Here is a 22,406-nt window from a genome sequence, read left to right on the forward strand (position 1 = left end):
GCAACAACGTTTTAAAATTATATTGCTGATATGCTGGCAAACATTGCTCCTTTTAGACAGCATTTAATAGCATGGTAATGTTTATGTAAAGTGGGCTTATAGTGTCACACTTGAATCTAATAAAGTGGACATCCATCATGTCGCAATAAAGAGAAGAGCTTCTAATTAAAGTAGGACATCATTTGCTGGATTAAAGTCATTTAGCGTAATTGAAAAGTGTTAATACCCCATTTTATCCTCCTCCACTGGCATTACTTCAAGGGTAAAAATATTTTAAGGTGAAAATGTGTCTTGTGCCTTTAATTGAATGTTATTACCTTCAGATTTCAACTTATTGAAATTGTTTAATTACAAACCTGGAAAATTAATTACTATATTGCAAACAGATCCCAGAGGGTTCTAATGTTCCTTTTTGTAAGTAAATACAACATAAAAATTGATATGTCATTATTTATAATGCAGCTAGAAACATACCTCAGTATGATTTATTGTGTCCACATGTTTTTCTTAATTGAACAACAGTAAAGCATCATAGGTCATCCAAATTAATGATCCTGTTCTCATGGAAGAACTTTGAGTTCTCGTGTTTGAGCTGTCCGAGGTGTGTGTCAGGCTTTAATGGAGAGGACAGTAAACAATTTTGAGAAGAAAGCAACACTGTGAAGGTCGTAGGGGAGTCATGTGGCACTTTCAGAGCCATACCACAGTCTCTATTATTTTAAACAAGTTACTTCACCTTGCTTAAATTGTCTCTTTTTTTCCATAGCTCTTTTGGAAGCTGCTATGGATTACAATGGAAAACTTATCACAGAAATAGAAGCCACCCTTTATCAGTGTGCATTATACACTGTTTAGCACTTGTCCTGACATATTCAAATTGGTCAACAACTATGGTATTTGGCATTATTTGTCATTGTCCAGCCTATAAACTACCTCCCTACTTATCATTATAGTCATATAATCCTTATGGATCCTTAGAATTTGAACATCAGAATAGTATTTTGTCTGTTTATTTTAATTGTGAGCACTAGATTTCAAAGATGAAATATGTTATGGATATAACTAGGCAACATTAGGGAGTAAATAGTTGATATATAGTTATGTTAATGACCCTGATATGGTCAATGTCTTTCAAATCTGTTTGCTGAAAAATGATACTGTGGACTATAAAACTGTAAGAATTATGTCCAAATCCACATTTAAATTTAAAAGGTACTGGATTTTAAGAAGCACAGATGATTTTTCCTCCAGCTAGATCTTTATAGCTCACAAGCTATGACTAGGAAAATCTTTCCCAGTCAAACTCACTGTGGTCCACACCATCATTTCAATACTATGTGTTAAGTCTATAGGTTTTATTTTTCCAACCATATGGCCACAGTGGTTGTAGCTGTTGTTAATGTGACTTTCTTTGTGGAGGGAGAAGCACTGAAGAGACTGTGTTTTGTTTTGTCTTATTTTTTTTTCCTTCCCCACAGAACCTGCTTTTCCCAAACCAACCTCAGCAACCCACTAGCCGGTGTTCAGTGTCCCCGTCTGGGGACCTCACCATCACCAACATCCAGCGTTCAGATGCGGGATACTACATCTGTCAGGCCTTAACTGTGGCAGGAAGCATCTTAGCTAAAGCGCAGTTGGAGGTTACTGATGGTGAGATTTATCTCTTGAGTTTTCTCATGAGTATAATGTTTATATTTAGATATACACATCAGGTTTGGAGAGACTTTTGAATTCTTGAATCATTTGTATCAGTGTCTGCAGAATATCTCTGCCTTAGTAAGTATATATCATATACATAAGTAAAGTAATAACTATTAAGAGTTTTTAATTCTCTCTGATTTTATACCACCCATCCCCCACAAAAATAGAATCTCAAAGGCAGCTATTTAGAGAATCAAAATTTGCAGTGGTGCATTATTTTAAACAAGTAATGTGACTCATTGTGTTTACAAATGTCATCTGTATGTTTTAACTGAATGTTTTCCTGGCATGACTGCTTCTAATAGCTATTAATACTTTTATTTGACTAAAATATAGGAAATATCATCTTTAAATTTTATCAGTAAACAGAAATGAGATTTTAGTTAGCTAATCATATTATGATGTTCTTCCAACTTTAATTATACACTAAGTTAAATTAATTAAAAACATTCTAAAGTAGTGATGAATGCTAAAATTATTATTTTTTACTTGCACATTTGTACTTTGAATGTTAATTTCTACTAAAAGTTGAAAAGGGTCTGATATTTTCACCAATAGTTTATTTATTGCACTTGACAGCTTGGGGGATTTAAATAATGTGTCAGCTGTGAACATGAATTTTTCCCAATCATTGATGTCTTAAACTAATAATTACTCATTTTTGTTTTATTTTTGTGAGTTTTGCCTTATTTTTGGCTATTTTTCCTTCTTTAGGGTAGTTTCTGAGATATAGGGTTCTTGATCTGCATACTCTCAGATTTTCTTTCTGTTATTCTGGTGAATGTCATTGTGCTTTCTTATACTCCAAATACACATGCAGATTAAAAAGCCATTTAAAATGAATGGAAAGACAATATCCTTTATTTTCTATCTATGGCAAGGTTAAGTTTAATCTGTGCCAGAAATAGTGCATGGCTGGGCAGTACAGACAGATACTGTCTAGAGAGAGGCTGAGGCTGTGGGCTGTACCTGCTGGAGCAGTACATGAACTTACTGCCATGGATTGAAGAAGCCCAGTTCAAAAATAACTCTGATGAGCAAGGCTTCCCTAGAGGGAAAGATTTTTGATCCTCTGGGTTTCCATATTTCTTTAGCAGAATAAAAGATAATGATTTTAAAATTTCTCATGTTTTCTATCACAAAAAAATATCTAGACACATGTTTGAAAAATAAGACATTTGGACCAAAGTATTTAATATATTCATGTTTTAAATATATTTATACCCTTAAAATATCATTAATTTGAAGAAAGTTCACTTTTTCTTTGATTCTCCAACTTCTTTACTCCAAATTAAAAAATTTGTAATGACCACTCTATGGGTAGAGCCAATAGCATGTAAAAAGCCCAGAGAAATAAAATACATTTTCCACCTTATGTTGACAATAAATGTCACACTGTGGCCTTATCTGAATGTTTTACTAAGGATTTATAATGTGTAGTTGAAGAAGACCACAGAGTTCTTCACAGATCAGTGAAAATCCTAAATGTTCATTTAACCTTTGACTCTGGTGTCACGGAAAGCTGTGGTCATCTTCTTTCCCTACAACTGAAATTCCTTCTAGCCGGGAGATTTTCAATTACCTTATTGATTGGAGTCATTCAAAAGGCAATGAGCTACTTATTTAGGTAGTGCAACAAAGAGGGGGATTCTAATTAGTTGACCTTTAGTTGTGTCTGATGATGTCAGAAATAGAACAATAAAAGCAGGTTATAAGAAATTACTGTGAATTCTACATCGCAATTTAACCTGGAAGAGATAGGCCATGACATTTAAAATTTGATAAACACATTTTACTCAGGTAATGAAGACATATTTTCTCCCTCAATTATAAAATTATTTATAATGTTTTATGACTTGAATTTAACTTGAAAAACCATTATCCTTTCCCATAAAGCTTCCATTCATTCAGTTATTTTCAGATCTGCTACAATTACTATAATGCTATGCATCCTTGTTCAATGTAATTATTTTATTTACTCCTAAATATAAGAAAAATAGATAAAACAAGAGGTTTTAGGTAATTTAGGCTTGTGACAAGTAAATCATTGTGATCTGGTTTCTTGTAGGTTTTAAGTAATTGGAATCATAGATACATGTTGCTCAGAGCATCCTCACATGTAGGGACCTATGACTATGACCTGATTTCAGTTCAATTACAACTGTTTGGTCCTTATTAAGTATTTGCATAAATTATGCATTTAATATGATTTCAATAAGATACACTGTGGGCTTGTTCATACATTCCATATATACATGCATGGTTACATGTACAATATAGAAAAAGAAAGTATACAAACTTGTAACAAACAAAAATATGTGTTGTCTATCCTAGTATAGATATTTCCTTTCTAAAAGTTATTATTTTTAATTGAGCATATCATACTGATTTTGTGATAATCTGGTGAATTCTTAAAGAAACATAATATTTAACTAATTTTGTTTTTCTACTATGTCAGACATTAAAAATTTTATATCATTTGAAATATTTCTTAAAACAATAAATATTCTATTATAGGGTGATGTTCCATGAATAAGAAAACATACTGTGCTAGAACTTTGTAAAATTGTGCTGAATGTAAATACTAATTGTATGAATTTAGTCATGCCAAAAACTCTAGCTGACTAGTTTCTTCTTCTTATCTGTATGTATCTACTCAATGAACTCATTCAAATGACATGACTATAGTTTAAAGACCGAATGGCATGACTTTGTATATAAATTACTTAAGTTTTAATGTTTTATCATGCACAAAACACACCAGTCTATGTAAAAATGGCTTTCAGCAGCTGCTATAGATACTAATTTATATAATGCACATGTATTTATAACAAAAAGCCAAAATGATTAGCCTTACATGCAACATGTCACATAGTTTTTAAAAAGTATGTCTATAAACAATAAATGAACAATTTACGATTAATAGCTAGAACCTACCTATATTTTTACTTTAATTTCATTGTGACTAAGCTCTTCAATACAAATTAATCTTCCTAAAATGTCAAAATTTATCCTCAATCATTTTAATTATAATGAATGCACAGTAAGTTAAGACAATAGAATTGTCTTTATGCAATATATATAGATATATGTTCAACGTATATGAGTGAAGAATATAGATATTGAAAAGACTATGTACATTATAAATAATTATAAAATACTTTAGGTGTTTACTATTACCGTTCAGTGTCAATTTATCGTTACTACCGAGTGTCATAGAAGTCTAAATTTTCTGAATATGTGTTTACCTTTTAGTTTTGACAGATAGACCTCCACCCATAATCCTGCAAGGACCAATAAACCAAACACTTGCAGTAGATGGTACAGCTTTACTGAAATGTAAAGCCACTGGAGACCCTCTTCCTGTCGTTAGCTGGCTAAAGGAGGGCTTTACTTTTCTGGGTAGAGATCCAAGAGCAACGATCCAGGAACAAGGAACACTGCAGATTAAGAATTTACGGGTATGTAGGATTTGGCTTGTTACTATCTCTTCATCTTGCTCTAAAGACTTATACAGTGTACTAAAACAAATTCTGATACCTCAGCATGATCATTGCACTTTTTATAAGTCTTGTTATTTCTTGTCTTAGCTATGATTAATTGAAATTATAAGGAAGCTATCATTGTCCTTTCATTATTTACAGTTTTACTCGTTCTTCCATATGCATGTCCTCAGTGAAATTAAAGTTCTTATGTATTACTTTAATTTTTGTTGTGTGTGTATGTTTGAACATAGCATATGTTCTTTTGTGCACTTAGATGTTAGAGGACAACCTCAATCCTTCTTCAAAATACTTTCTCCAGGGCATTCCTTGAGCAGAGAGTATGGAGAATAGCCAGGGTTTCCCTTGGGACTTGAGCTCAGTTAGAGCAGAGCCCAGAACCCCACTCTTCTTGACATTCTCAGTGTTGGGATCACAGAAACACAGCACAATTTCTAGATTTTTAAGTTTGGGGATCCAACTCCTGTATTCATGCCTACAGGTCAAACACCGACTCAGCTCTCTTCCCAATATTGGGATTGCAAACCTTTTATAGAAAGTTTTGGAGAGTAGCAGAGAGCTGAAATCACTTGACAATAAGAGATGCTTCTAAATTTACTCTCAAAGTCAAAAAAAAAGACTGTGAGGTTGTGTGGATAAACTGGCTCAACAAATGATTTCATGAATGGAATAAAAGAATGAGACTGTGTTCATATAAGGCATGTTTGGATAGTTGAACAAAGTCCCGAGTCTTTATTTAGGTTGCTACAAATTTCCTATTTGTGCCTGTAGATGAGAAAAAGTCACAGGTATTGTAACCGAATGTATATGAAAAACAATGACCATGGCTCAAAATGAGACAAGTTGGATTTACATCAAAGGTGAATGAACATAGTTTGTGATTCTGAATGTTGTATTAATTTTCTTCTAATTTTAACAACATTTCAGGAAAAACTGTAGTTTAAAGCAAGACACGGTTATTTTCTCACAATTTCTGTTTAAAAATGAATTAAAACAATGGCAGGTAATCACAGCACCACAAATGTGTAGTAGAAGTCCTACCTAAGTCATGCCATTGTTTTAATTTAGGGTTAAGGGCTTGCCAGAAAATCAAGAGAAGATGATTTACTTCCAAACAATGTGGTATGATTGTGGTTGCCTCAAGTTTCTTGGGATGGATAGATTAATTATCCAGCTTCTTTTGAGCATTGTTTGGTGATAGCCTCTAGACTCTTTCTCTCTGGGTTTTCCTAATATGTGTGCTTATATAACTACGAAGATAGTCCAGTTGAAAGCTGCTGAGGAAAGTGGGCATTTCAGTTTCGTGGCATTAAATCTCAGATACAGCAGCTGTAACCTTCAAGTATGTTACTGATCAGAAACCACGCTCAAGGTATCATCTCCGCATTAGTGAGGTGAAGGATTACATAGGTGCAAACCTGGAGGTTTTTACTATAAGGGTTGCCTGTCTGCACCCAGCACAGCTCAGTCACTCAGCTATGTGTGATAAAGTCACCCATGCAACCACAGTTAGCAGAAATGGTAGCAGAGCAATATTTTAAAATAATCACAGGTCTGGTGATGGAAGCCAGAAGTGAGATAGGAAATATGATGCTATATAAAAATATTGGTAATTATTTGGTAGAAGAACGATTAGTAAAATATGACTCTTGGGCAGAAACGGAAAACCAAGACAAAGGCAAGCAAATTAAAAAATAAACAAAAAAAATATAACAGAGTCATCCAGCAAGATGACTCCATGGATGAAAACACCTGCCACCATGCCTGATGACCTGAGTTCAGTCACTAAGACCCACGTAGATAAAGGGGAGAGAGAACTGAAGCTTCAAGCTTCCTGTCACTTCCCAATAAAAGCCTTGACACACATATATCATATACACCAAATAGATAGATGATAGATACATAGATCGATTCATAGATTATAGACAGGTAGCTAATAAATGGATAGTAGACATAATGATAAACAGATGATACATATACATACATATGTGCAGGCATGCATACATTCATAGATACATAAATACATAGATACACAAATAGATGATAGATGGGTAAATGATAAATAGATAGTATATATATATATATATATATATGATAGATGGATAGGTAGGCAGAGGTAGGTAGGTAGGTAGGTAGGTAGGTAGATAGATAGATAGATAGATAGATAGATAGATAGATAGATAGATGATAGATAATAGATAAATAAGTAGATAAACTGAAGAAAATACAAATTTGCTGAATCTTGAAATTTCATATTCAGAAGCCAGGGCTAAAGGTAAAATGCTTTGATGCGTATTTTCAAATGAAGATGATTCTTTTCTTAGGATGCAATATATTTACAATTAAATAGCTATACAGTAATTGATCAGTATACCATACATATATTTGCAAAACTTATAAACTTTAGTACATGTATGGATGATCTTAACTTTATTTAAAAATTAATTATTCATCCCTTAAAATCTCTTTACCCTGCCCCACACATACACATATACATAGACAAATTTAAATCTAGGTTGTGCTTATGAAAGAAAATATGGAGGAATTGTCTGAGTCTGGCTTATTTTGCTTACCGCACGATTTCCCTAATTTTGAAGAGACTGTCATTTCTCCAATATATGTTTTTGACACATTTATTTAAAATTAGGTGTCTGTAACTGTGTAGGTAAAAATACTACCAAGCTCTGTGAAAGGAAAGTAAATTAACATGGACTTTTTAAATATTATTTTTAATAATTCTTCCTGAATTAGCTAACTTTCTTTGAACAAAATTAGAGTTATTAAAAAATTCATAACAGCTCTCCTTGCATACATTTTAACCTCATTCTGAGATAAAGGCACACTTGGGCCATGAAGGTTAATGCTTTTTTACTGTTTTGTTGCATTAAAGGACGCGTGTGCCTGGATAGTCAAGATCCCTAGGAATGTTAGAGAGAAGTAATTAAAGGTAGATGCTTGATGATGTCAAGCAAGCTTTGACTCCTTGCACAGGTCTTTGAATAGTGTCTCTGAGAAGTCATCCCCAGGAGGCTTGTCTGTAGCTAACTGTCCAAGGAGAAAAGGGGTGACAGAGTGTGTTAACCTATTCATGTCTGCTAAAAGAAACTGGTCAAGGATGCAAGGATAAGGAGAGAAAGAAAGTGAAGCACTCTTGATCAGAAAACGTCCTATCTAAAGCACAAAGAAAGAACACGGTGATGGTGATCATAGCAACACAAAAGTGAGGTTCCGAAGCTATTGGGGCTTTGATCGCTGCCAAATTGAGCACATTGTTCTTTTTCTGTACAATGGATGCTGTTAAAGGGGGATTAAGACAGGCTTTACCACTTCACCGGTGTCGTCGAGAGGTTTCCTATAGGTCAGATCCTTTGTGTCTCATGATTTCTTTTTTTCAGTGCATAAGGCAAAAGAACAAAATGGCTTGATGGATGCTAAGTTCTCCTAGTCCAGCTAATTGGTATCTGAATCTGTATCTTTTGAGAAGTTGAATATTCCAATACTCATTAAAACCTACCTACCACAGCTAATGTCAGGCTCGTATCTCCACACAATGACAAGGGGATGCAGTTAAGATACATTACCTACATACTCTTCTTTTTTACAGAGAATAACAAGTGCTACATTTTAGTTCAACAGCTATAATAAAATGCAAATTCTTTTACACGTTCACAGTCCATATTCAAATGAACATCCCATTAAAATCCAACTTCAGCTCATTATATTTAGCTTGTGAGTGATGCTTCTTAAATGCAAAGATTCCTAATGACTATAATGCACTTGCAGCCACATTTGAAAGAATGGCTTATTCTACGATGGCTACTTCCATCATCCCTGCAAGATAGAAGACAATTTTACAGAAATCATATAGAAAAGAGTGACAAGTTAGAGCAATTTCAAACGACAGTTAAATACATAATGACATTAAAATCAATTAAAATGGTAACGTGACAGTAACTTCATAGACTAATGATTTATCTGAGAATCAATGACTCTTTGAGTAATAGATTAATTTTAAACCTGAAGATGTGATATTCTGTAATCTACTGCATATCATGAACAGACTCATGCACATCATGGAACTTAAATTCTGCATCTTTTGCTTGCTTTAAACTGTCCTTTGTCTTTTGCTTGCATCTATTTTCCCTACTTCACCAACCCACTGACAGTAAATGTTGGTACCACAAGCTCCCAGACCCCAAACATCAGGAGGATTGTTGAGTTTTATGTTTTATTGATCTTCAGGAATTCTTTTGATAAGATTTTCTTTTCTCTCTTTTTCCTATCTTTTTACTTTTACTTTTATAAAAGGCAGCTTTTGATCATGCTTTCAATAACTCTAAAAGTCCTTGGCCATTCTTCAATAAGAAACAAAGACATTTTAAATCATCAGTGAATTTGGATGTTTTACTCAGCATTTGATTCTGTTTTCTGATTATATTTATTTCAAAATGGCAAGGCTCCCTGAGAATTTTCCTTTTAGTTTTTGTTGTTGTTGTTGTTGTTGTTTTGAGATTATACCACTTTGTTATTGGGTACTACATTGATGGCATTTCCTTATAAGTAGAGAATGCATTCCTTAAATGAAAGACAATATTATATTACTACAAAAGATATTTGGCTTCTCAGAGGTGTGGATGTTTCATTATCTATTTAGGACTAGATACCTTTATCTATTAAAATATATTTTCTCTGAAAAAGAAAAGCCAGAATTGCATTCACGAAGTATTGCATTCATCTTGAATTCTTCATGAATTCTAAGTTGGCTTATTAATATCTGACACTGATACAAAAAAATCCCAAAGAACATGAAATTAAAAGGAACATATTACAGTGGAGGCAAGGAAACTCAGTAAACTTTATCTGACAAATTATAGTTAGTTGCATAAATATATTTTTGAAAAATATTTAATCGATGTTGTTGCAAAAGGTTGTTTTAATGCTAAACACGCGCATGAGCGTGTGAGTGCGCGTGCACACACACAAACACATACACAATTCTTGTACATACACACATTTGACTCTCATGCCTGATCAAGACTGAGTGATTACAAGTTGATCACTATTGAATTCTTTCTTCCATGTCTAGATTTCTGATACTGGCACTTATACTTGTGTGGCTACAAGTTCAAGTGGAGAGACTTCCTGGAGTGCAGTGCTGGATGTAACAGGTGAGTTCTTAATGAGAGTCAGATTTAAATCACAGTGTAATGCTGGATCAAGATTTTATATGGATTGGATGTAAATCTAACTTGTCACATTCAACGTCTTTTTTTATTGATTGATTTTATTGAGCTATACATTTTTCTTTGCTCCCCCGCTTTCTCTCCCCTCCCTCCAATTTTCTCCCATGGTCCCCATGCTCCCAATTTACTTAGAAGATCTTGTCTCTTTCTACTTCCCACAATGTCAATTTTGTATTCCAACATTAGGTGGAACATAGCACGGTATCTGGGGAACTCCATGCATTTGTAACTCATGACCTTGTTGCTTGATTTCTTCTGAAATGCAAGTGATTACACTGATTATGCATGAAAAGGAAGACTATATTTATTAGCATGTTGGAAAACCAGCTAATAGCTTATAACTGTCTGATTTATGAAGATGAATTGCACACTGTCAAGTCAATTTCTTTAATGTTTCCTTCTCTCGAGCATTATAGTCTGCTTACAAAATCAGGAACGAAATTTACTCTGTCTGTCCTCTGCAGAATCTGGAGCAACAATCAGTAAAAATTATGATATAAATGACCTGCCGGGGCCACCATCCAAACCACAGGTCACTGATGTTACTAAGAACAGTGTTACCTTATCCTGGCAACCAGGTACACCTGGAGTTCTTCCAGCAAGTGCATATATCATTGAGGCTTTCAGGTATGAGGCAATTCCTGTTTCATTTCTCCACTGGAATTCTGTCTTGGTTACTGCATCTCCAGTTTCACTTGACAACTCTGATACCTTATGTTAAGGACAAGTTCATGTGCTTGAAGAATTTCCACTTATTTTTTATTTTGTTCAAAATCAAATATGAGATTTTTATTTATAGGTGGATAACAAGATTAAAAATAAGGTTCATTGCTTATTTTTATTTTTAATTTATATTTCTAATATAAGGAGGCATTTTGTAACATAATTGCTCCATCTTTTTTTTTCTGACCATTGCGTGTATACGTGCAATACCACATCCCCCTTTGCCTATACTCTATACTTTCTCATCTTTTATCTTTTTACTCTCCCCAATACATTCTAATATTTTAAGTTTCTTCATATATAGGTGTATATATATTTATTTATATTTATATACACACCATACACATTAGAGGATAGGTACCATATTTGAGAGAGAAATTGTATGTATTTTTTCTCAGTTTTTAGTCACCTTGCTTAATAATATACTTTCAAGATCCATTCATTTTCTGGTGATTCCATAATTTCATTTTTCTTTAAGGCTGAGTTAGACTCTATGTATCACTATAGGACACTAGACCGAAACAGAACACACCATAACTAGACATATGTCCTTATTAAAGTTATGTGGCATGTATTGTCACACTAGGTTTGGGAATATTAGTAATTAGATCACAAATGTAGAATAATTCCAATATTTTTATATCATGTTCTTGAATAAATCTATTGGTTATTTCTGCAAGAAATCTGAAACCAAAGTTAAGATATCAATTCCATGTGCTTCTAGTTTTTGAATGAAAAGACATTTCAGTGTGTTATGTGAAAGAATTGTCCTGACTACAGGTATTGTCGATAAATCACTGAATTATATTATTTATTCTAAACTTGATAAAGTAAAAATAAAAAAATGTACATACTGTATTTTTACATTCAGTTTCACTACACTTTTTTTCGATGTTACACAGTCTGAAAGAAAGCCACAGTCCTTTCTCAGCATCAGTACAAATGATTCCTTTCCGTGTTAAGCTTTTCTGTTCCATTTTCAAGTTAACGACACATACATATTTTCAAATTGTAATTTTCATTATTTTTTGTTTGATGCTTAAGGATGTTTTTGATGCTAAAAAAGAACATAAAAATCACATTTTCTTATTAATTTTATCAAAATTTCATTTGACCTTAAGCATAGTGTTCTAAAATGGCATCCATTGGAGCTATTTGTAAAAAAGGTCCATACACAGAATCTGATACTTCATCATTTAGAGATGAGAAATCACAATACTGTGTAATGTACATTTTATTAAAAATGTAACCAAGGGAAAAATATTCATTACATGCTTCCTTTCTTCTTTTACTGATATGTAGTTTTAGAAGGCTGTATTATAAAATTGCATGTGGAATTGATGCAAAAGAAAACAGACCTTGTTTTAGGAAAATGTATTGGCATATATTACTCTGTAGCCAATTTATTCTTTCTGCAGGTTAATTGTTTGCAAGGTATATACATACACATTTACGAGGACCATATTTATTGTATAAACTTGATGTTGTGATTTTGGCCTTTGTTCCTTTTACAGGTATTCATTTAGTGGGCTGCTGTGCATTTAGCAAAAGGCTGTCACATCTCTGGGCTGAGTTTAATTTTGTTGTGCATGGCACTCTTTTAGGTGGGCTCGGCTTTGTTGTTGAATAAAATGAATCCATCCAAATGTTTCATTACTGGGCTAAACACTTCAAGTGTTGTGTATGTGTGTGTGTTTAATTTTCAGCCATTGACCTTTCTCACTGACACTAAGCTTCATTTCGATATAGTAATATGAATAGTCTTTAAATCCATTTCTGTTCCTTTTTCAGCCAGTCGGTGAGCAATAGCTGGCAAACGGTGGCAAACCATGTTAAGACAACTCTCTACACTGTGAGAGGACTGAGACCTAATACAATCTACTTATTCATGGTCAGAGCAATCAACCCTCAAGGTCTCAGTGACCCAAGTCCTATGTCGGATCCAGTACGCACGCAAGGTAATTGCAGTAACTGTTAAAAATAATGGCTTTTGGGATGGTACATCAACTTAAAACAATGGAAATTGCATGAGCAAAGAGCATGTGTATACACTAATTGTGCAGGATTCTCTGGGGGACTTGCAAGGAAATCTTTCCATATCACCTTGCAATGAGGTATCCTTACAGAACTCTCAGGGTCTACATAGATGAAACAAACAAATAGTTGGATCTATGTGCAGTCCCTGGATGAAGAAGAAAGAGTTTCTCCTCCTCTATTCTACAATAGAAAAAGTAAAAAAACCTTTAAAAATAGATGACTAAACAAGAGTGCCAGATTTTTTTTTCCTGGTTCTGGTTTCTGGTTTTTGTTTGTTTGTTTGTTTGTTTTATTTTGATTTTTTTTTTAGGAAGATGGCTTTCCCAGTGGATTTTGAGTAAGAATATCAATGACTGTGAATCTGTACAACATATATTATCAGGCTTCTAGTCCAAAGAAAGGAGGCACTCAGGGCCCCGAGTTAGGTTAGCATGTCTAGTGTGGTATGGTGCCAACGTTTAACAACTACCCCATATTGTTATTCTGATGAGTTATTTCAGGGGAGATATTTATTTCAGAGAAGAATAAATAAACCTTTCTTCTTAGCACAGGTGATTTTCCTGACAAACATACGACCCCATCTCCTAGACTATTAAAATGATTAATTTCAAAATGGAAGTTTTCTTCTCCTCCCTCTTTGTAATCTGTCCTTTTCTGCTGAGAAGTCACTAAAGTGCGGGTATAATATGGAATACTGCATTATCTTCTCCCGTCCTACGAGTAAGAGAATGAGTTAGTACAATAGAAAATGGGGCCTCTATTGTTTGTTACAGCCTACTCCCCACAGGGTTCTTGAGAGGGTTAATTATTTCTTATTTGTAAGAGCTTTTGAACAAGATATAATTCAAGGTAGTATTTTTATGCTATGAAAAGCACCATGCAGCCATAAAATATTATTATAATTACAATGTAGTTCAGGGGTAGTGACTAGCCTGCCATTATCACAGAGAAGGGTGCGGTAAAGGAATGAAGTCAAATAAAGTCACCACGTGATGGTAGCGTGGCTGACATGATGACAGTTGAGGGAGGAGGGGATGATACTTGGCTTTTGTTCTCTCCGCCATAGTGTGCTTAATTTTCCATGATGATGAAGGGTATGTAGGTAAAGAACCTGTCTCCAGAGAGAGAAAAGGCACAACAAAGACTTTGAAGACCTGAAAGTCGTTACATTTTACCTCATCCCTATGCAACCGCTTTTAATGTGTCTGGGTTGAATGAGTAAATTAAATGACTGGGAAATGGAAGAGATGTGCGATTTCTTTAATTCAAGAAATTTTAGAATGCGAGCTCCACCTATGTGGCTAGAGGTCCTTGTGTGTGCAGCTGCAGGTTTGAGATAGAGAAACGAGCTTGTGAACCCTCTGGTGTGACATGACAGAGGGCAGCACACCTTCATGATCGTCAGTAGCTGTGCCAGTCACTAAATCTTGACTCAGAATAAAACTCTCCATGAAAAGGTCAACAAAGATTAATTAAGTTTTTTGTGATCTGGCATGTTGCAGCCGAGAAACTTCAAAGAGCTGTAGACCTATATTCTCTTAACAGACACTTAATAGGAAAAGCCATGTTTTGTGACTGAATGTCAGATTTATTTTTGATGTCACTCTTTCAGCTGTTTGGCAATCGGCAAAGCATCCTCTTTCAAAAGCACAAGTTGGCTTTTGAGGTCTGGGTTTTCAAAGGCTTTAATGACCATGTACTTTGAAAATCATTTACTTCATTAAACCTCTTAAATACTTTTAGGTAAATATCACAGTAGATCAGACATATAGCAACAAAAGCTAATAGTGTTCATATAAAGGAACATATTGTTCTAAATCAATTCATGTTTTACTTTGTTGTTTCCGCTGAAGATGAAAAAGTGGAAATTAAAGAAAGTGGCATGATGTGCTTCCTAATTATTTATGTCTCAGTTTAAGTTAGCACACTCAAGTTATGGTTCAAAACTTTTGTGAGAGTATTGCATTACAATCTGAGGAAAAGGTAGAAGAAATTAAGAAAATAAAATAATTTAGAATTGGAAATCCTTCTTAAAATCAAATAGCTTTAGGAAAAACTTTACCTTGACTTTGAAGTGTGTTGGCTAAGGAGCTCTATTTGCATATGAGTAGTTTAATGCTTGAGATCAAATTGATGGGTTTGAATGTATGTAATTTTTAATTGTTTTTATTAAGGCCTTAGAGTAAGAAATAAGTTTTTAAGCAAACTAGGTGTAAGAAAATGGAAATGAAGGTTGACCATGTGTCATTCCTGGAGCATTATTTATTTATGCTTTCCCTCCTGCTCCAACAAAGCAGCTTTCAGATGATGGAATTCAGGCCCAAACTGATTATTTTGGGAACTTTCTACCACTACTGTACGTTTGTCGATATTGTTAAAGATTCAAATTTGTTTTGTTCTCCTTTTCACTCTGTGCTCCTTTAATGGGTGAATTTGCTTCTCTCAAGCTTTCATTTTTATCGAACTAACACTCAAATGGATACAGGTCAAGGAGTCGGAACACACAATCTCCTGATCAGGCTAAGAGAATTAAAAATAACTCATATTCAGTTTCAGATATGTCTTAAAATACAACTTGAGAAATACTTCAGTGCTTTATCATCTCTACAGAAATGGTCATTCTGGACAAATTATTAAGACATAGATTCCAGTCTAACTTCTAATCTTGTGATTTTCCAAAACACTACATTCCTGTGGGGAATGCAGAGTTACAAAGACTCTTTTATCAATAGAAATGTTTGGTAAAGATAAAAATAATAAATATTGCATACCATCATGGAATACACATATACATACATTGACTCATTTTTCTATACATGTGTTTATATTTGTATGCCAAACTGACTTATGTCATGAGGCATTTTTTCCCATCTGGCAGTTAGTCTTAAGTTGGATTATATCAAATGCACTAATTTAATAATGAATTTTATAATTAGGAGTGGTTTTCTCCTCTAACTACAGATATCAGTCCCCCAGCACAAGGAGTGGACCACAGACAAGTACAGAAAGAATTAGGAGATGTTATTGTTCGTCTCCATACTCCAGTTGTCCTGACACCTACAACCATTCAAGTCACGTGGACGGTAAGTTTTCAGAGATTATATTAGTCTCTATATACAGCAACAAAATTTATTTGAAATTTTCTTTTAAAACAAAGTTAAATAAACCTAAAACTAGATTTAAAACACTCATCATTTCAAATCAAAGTGTAATCAATGGAAACAGGGAAAATATTAACAGATAAAATTGTATGAAGAGTAATAATTAAAAGTAAGTTGTAATAAAAATAAGATCTTCCCTGTCCTTACTTCTACAAACGTCACTGAACTTCAGTTAAGATGCCAAAGTTGTAGAGTACAGTGAATACTTTTGGCATGATGAGTGTTCTGATATCATCACCAAAATCAAAGTTAGGGATGCTAAAATCATCACAGAATGAAACCTTGTAACCACTGTGATCATTCCGTTCTATGCTCATCCTTACCCTTCTACACCCAATAAACGCAATATTGCTATAGATTTTTATATCCTGGAGTGTTGCTTTGTAGGGAATCACAGAATCATTCTGTATCTTGTTTCATTCATCTAGCACATTGTTGTTGAGTTGCACTCATAATAGGTATTATTTCTTTATTCCTTGCATGGTACTGATATAAAATATATTACATCTAACTTTTCCATATGACGTTGTCATAGTAATATTTTGTTTTATGCACAATCCATATTCTCTTTTTATAACTTACTTGGTAAACCTATGAAATGTTTCATTTTATTGGTTACCGTGAATAATGTTTCCATAACTCTTTGTGGATCATTTTTAATGCAGACATTTTCATTTAACTTTGGTATAGTCCCATGGTTTTTGTTAACAATGTGTTAACGTGACACTTAACATTCTGTTGAACTTGCTAAATATTTCCTGAGTGTTCATATATTCTAGCTAGTAAATTTATAGAATACTGGTCTCTTTCAATGTCTTTCCAGTTTTCTCCCCTTCATAAACATACAACATGCCCTTGTTTTAGGTTGTAACCATTTTAGTGGGTAGGCAGTGATGGCTCAGTATGAGTCCGACTTTCATTTCTTTAATGACTAGTAATCATATATTTAACTATATCTATAGTCATTATTTTGGAAATAGCTGAAAAAGTTTTAAAAACTAAACTGGTATTTTTACCTCTTGACATCCAGATCATTGTAGAGAAACAACTCTATCACACTTTACACCAACTTTCTCAACCAATCAGCTTGAGATAAAAAATACTTACTTTTATCAATTACTTGTTAAACTATTTGAGATCTAAAACACAGTAAAAACAATTCTTTGGGTTTCCTCTCGATATTAATTACTTTGAACAAGTCTGGATCCAAGGCAGTTTTTTAGTACAAGGTATGTTCTAGACCTCAGTGCTATTGAAGAGTCACAAATTTAGTTGAAAAAGTTAACATTGATAAGTGACATAAAACGTTATACATATGAAAAAAGTTTCAGTCAAATAGATGTGCAAGTTTATTGGGTTCCAAAAATATTATTGTATTAGTTTAATACACATTTAGAATGGGAACTATTGAGGCATTGTATCTTAGAACAGGAACCATTAAAATAATAATTTTTATTAAATTATATAATTTTACAAATTTTCACCTCCTCCCATTTCTCTTCCCTTTCGCCCAACCCGTCCCCCTCCCTCTCCAATCCAAGGAGCACTCAGGGTTCTCTGCCCTGTAGGAAGTCCAAGATCCTCCCCTATCCATCTAGGTATAGGAAGGTGAGCATCCAAACAGACTAGATTCCCACAAAGCCAGAACATGCAGTAGAATCAAAACCTAGTGCCATTGTCCTTGACTTCTCAGTCAGCCCTCCTTGTCAGATACGTTCAGAGAGTCCGGTTTGATCACATGCTCCATCAGTCCCAGGCCAGTTGTCTTTGGTGAGCTCCCATTAGGTCAGTCCCATTGTTTGGTGAATGGACGCACCTCTTACAGTCCTGACTTCCTTGCTCATGTTTTCCCTCCTTCTGCTCCTCATTTAGACCTTGGGAGCTCAGTCCAGTGCTCCAATGTGGGTCTCTGTCTCTATCTCCATCCAACATCAGATGAAGGTTCTATGGTGATATGCAAGATATTCATCAGTGTGGCTATAGTAAAGGGCCATTTCAGGTCCCCTCTCTTCAGCTGCTCAAGGAGCAACTTGGGGACATCTCCTTGGACACCTGGGAACCCCTCTGGAGTCCAATCTCTTGCCTACCTTCAAATTGCTCCCTTAATTAAGATATATACTTCCCTGATTCCATATCCACTCTTCCTCCATCCCAACTGTCCCATTCCCCCAAGCTCTCCCCATCATTCCCTTCTCACTTCTCTCTCCCCATCTCCACTTACCCCCATCCTACCCCCAACCCCAAGCTCTCAAGTTTTGCCTGGCAATCTTGTCTACTTCCAATATCCAGGAGGATAACTAGATGTTTTTCTTTGGGTTTACCTTCCAATCCAGCTTCTTTAGGATCATGATGAAATATAGGCTCAATTCTATGGCTAGACTCCACTAATGACTGAGTACATACCATATTCATCTTTTTGGGTCTGGGTTACATCACTCAGGATGTCATTAAAATAATATTGAAATACTATTTAGTTAAGTAGCAATTTTTATAAAAAAACAACAATATAGACAGTTTGTATAGGTTACATAAATTACTGAACTCACAGTATTTTAGTGTCAGGTGTGCTAGGGTGTGAAGACAAGAATATTTTAGTTCCTGTTTAGTGTTACGGCCATCCAAAGTGGCTCACAATGGCCTTTAGGTGCCAATCAAAAAATTGTACATGACCTTTTTCTTGGAAAAATCCATTCACCTTCAAGATATATCAAAGATTGGTGTTAATGTGAAATAATTAGCAGTGGCAATTTGCTAACACTGAACAGAGATATAGTGACAGTAGATAAAAATGATTTTAAATTTTGTTCAACAGATGAAGTAGCAAAAAAAATTACTTGCTTTGAAAAAAAATGATGACTTTATGGCAGTGTTCTTGTGGTTCAAGGAAAGAAGAATTAGAGGCCCTTCATTTAGCACCATGACACTTGGTCTGCAATGAGTGCTTCTTCAAAGGCAATTGCCAGAGCAACTGACTCACCAAAGAAAATTCTTTGGGGTTTCCTGTTCAGGTGGAGGATTTTGTTCTCTTACGATTTTTCTGTTTTTTAATGAAGCTGTTTAAGTGAACATAACTTTTGGCTATTCAGTAAAAATGTGGATTTGGAAGTGCCATATTTCTTCTTTTTTGTATGTCTTTTTTATTTTATTTTATTTTTATTTATTTTTTTATTTTGGGGGCAGAGATGACCTATACATGCTCTGTAAATCTCCACAGACTACAGGGTACATTTACTTACATTCATGATTTACTATTTCATGCCCTCATGACATGTGCAGTCTGAAGAAAGTCAGCATTCTTGAACACAGATAGTTAAACAGGTGCAGGTAGAAACAAATCAGGTGATACAACTGGAGACTGGTGTTCTCTGTGTTTTCTGCTTCCTCCTGGAGGCAAACGCCTTAGTAATGCATCATAAGTACTACGTTTTTAACTTAGGGACTGAAACTCCCAAGAATTTGTACTAGACTTTGATTGGAATAAATTCTAATAGAATGCCCATCGTTTAACATGTTTATTCATAAAATTATTAGCAAGCACAAAACATACCTTAGAAATGGTTGCCTGTCAAGATGAGCAAGAGTGATGGCAAAGAGCCTATCCCCACTCCAGGCTCATTGGTTTTAAGGTCAACTTACAGCATTTCCCTTTTTGCTTTCACCTGTAATAACATTTTCCATCCCTCTAAGCAGTGCCTCCCAACTGCACAAAATTAAGTTAAACTCTTGTTATTAAGTAGCCCATTACCATCCACTGGGTGATGGCAGTGCTCACTGGTGTGAGAGAGCAATGCTGTGTAGTAAACATTAGCTTCATAAAGTACCTAAAACACTTAATTAATGAAATCCAAACATGGATAAAACCAATTTGCCCTGATTTACAGACTCCCTTCATCTCCAAACAGCTGCTTAATGTTCTTCTTAAAAACACAGCTTGCTTCTTTCAGTATTAACAAGCTATTATTGTGAGTTATGTCTTTCTTTCAGTATATAAATTCACTTAAAGGGAATTCAGATAAGTTTATAAAATGTAAGCTTAATGTTGTTTTAACATACACAGCAAGGAATTAAAAAAAAAAAAACTCTGACAGTTTCGATGAAAGGCAATTCTCCCTGGTTCTCATGAATTTAAATTTTGTCCCTTGGTTGCATAATTTTATGTTAGAGAAAGTTCTGCTTTCAGAAATTATGTCAGGTTGTTACAAACACAAATTGGTAGCATAGCTGAGCATTTTAAAGTCACGCATGAGGCTCCAGATTAGACTGGAGCTTAATTTTTCTTGATGCAGCCTCATAAAAGTGTGACTCTAATTCCAGAGAATCTTTGGGGGTTAAAAATCTGTCAACTAAAAGAAGGGATTTCTAGTTTTTGAGACTTATCTATCAGCTGAAGATGTGCTTGTAAGAAACAAATGCATTTTCTAGCTAGGGCATTCTAAAGAAAAAACTATACCTTTGTTTTATTGTTTTAGTTGAAGTTTTGCATTTTTATACTTTATAAAAACAATAACGTGATCTATTAATCATCAGTTTGTTGCTTTCTATCAAAATAAGTCATACTCAGATAAACAATAAAGATTAGAAGTTTATTTTATGAAAAATCCTTTTGTTAATAGCATGCTGATAATTGAATTTTTAAGCCCTAGTAAAAAACTCATATTCTTTTTTATTTCCTTGAGACTGTCTTGAAATTAGGTCATTTCATTTCTTGTTCACTAATCTTTACACTTTCACGGTGAAATGGCTGGTTTTGTGCTTCTGAGCATATGGCTACTGCATGGCATAGGCTGCATATAGCTGTAGTCTTTGCTAGTGATTGAGGAAGCAGTTAGAATTGCTTATGTTCAAATCTTGCCTTTATAAAGTAAGGTAAACCAGTAACATGACATGCTATCCTTTCCTGTTATTATTGTTAAAACCTAAAAGATGTTTCTCCCTGTAACTGAAACAATCACAAAATCTCTAAAAAAAGGAACAGTTGAAACAACCTGTACAAATCCTGTACTATCCCACAATCCCACCCCAAACCATAGGGTTATTGGCAATTCCTAGCAGAGGGCGAGAGTTTTCTATATAGGTGTCTGTAGTCATTGATCAGTTGACCTCTCTCCAGTAGAAGACTATATATCCATGAATATTTGGGCAGCACAAATTTGTCTTGAAGGACTTAAAAAAGAAGGAAAGAAAACTTCATAGTGTTGAATACGGAGGGAAGAGACGTGAATGCAGGAAGTGTTGGGGGAGGTATGAATATGATTAAAACACTTTGCATGGCATTCTCAAAGAACTAATAAAAAATTTAAAGGTTTCTCTTCAAAAGAAAAAATAAAAGAACAACCTCTGTGATTTTCTGAGAGCTGTGACGAGGCGGAAGCGCATGCAGCACTAATATTCTTCTGGTACTATTCTTAGCAGTCCTTATCTGTCTAAGGGCTGGATATTGCCAAATGGGCTATGCTGGCTGCCTAGAAATCCCCACGGTCTCCCCTCCCCAATGCTAAGAATACATCAGCAAAACATGGCTTTTGTTGTAGCTGTGGTAATGTGTGTTCTAGACTCTAACTCAGGTTTTCAAGCTTGCAAAGCTGACAATTTTCCAACTGACCTGTCACCCAGGTGTCATAAAGTAAAAAGATTTTAATAGTCAAATTCAAAATCTCAGGCTACTAGTAAAAAAAATAGCTGCTGTTTAATATAGGGAGAGACATGGAGGTTGTCAAAACCTGTTGAATGGGACTACTAAAGGAGGAAGCAGCAGCTGAAATGATGGACTTTGAATTACATACTGTTAACAGGGAAGTGAAAGCATGTACTTTAAACAGGATGGACTCACAGCCTTAATCTCTTGTGCAGCTTATCCAGATGCAGGAATGTAAGAATTCTTATCCTTTGCTTTATCTCTGGAGTGACTTCTCCTCTCATTCAGGTTATCTGACCTCTACCTCAGCTTTCTCCCTCCTCAAGGATTTTCTAATTCCCAGTGCATCACATTCAGAGCCTTTCCTTATGCTTACTTGTTATGGCAACTTTAATATTATTTG

At 34.6% G+C, this 22,406-nt stretch overlaps 1 protein-coding gene across 1 annotated transcript in view; it reads left to right on the forward strand.

The window, feature by feature from the left end:
* Robo2 (roundabout guidance receptor 2) overlaps positions 1–22,406 on the forward strand; it is a 527,951-nt gene that overhangs the window by 437,443 nt on the left and 68,102 nt on the right. The window contains exons 9-14 of the mRNA XM_038345104.1: positions 1,479–1,650; positions 4,957–5,162; positions 10,291–10,372; positions 10,912–11,074; positions 12,962–13,128; positions 16,169–16,290. Of these exons, the coding sequence (XP_038201032.1) occupies positions 1,479–1,650; positions 4,957–5,162; positions 10,291–10,372; positions 10,912–11,074; positions 12,962–13,128; positions 16,169–16,290 (912 nt within the window). The remainder of the gene's footprint in view (positions 1–1,478; positions 1,651–4,956; positions 5,163–10,290; positions 10,373–10,911; positions 11,075–12,961; positions 13,129–16,168; positions 16,291–22,406) is intronic.

The sequence above is a fragment of the Arvicola amphibius genome, chromosome 10 (genome assembly GCF_903992535.2).
Source record: "Arvicola amphibius chromosome 10, mArvAmp1.2, whole genome shotgun sequence".
NCBI classification, from domain to species: domain Eukaryota; kingdom Metazoa; phylum Chordata; class Mammalia; order Rodentia; family Cricetidae; genus Arvicola; species Arvicola amphibius.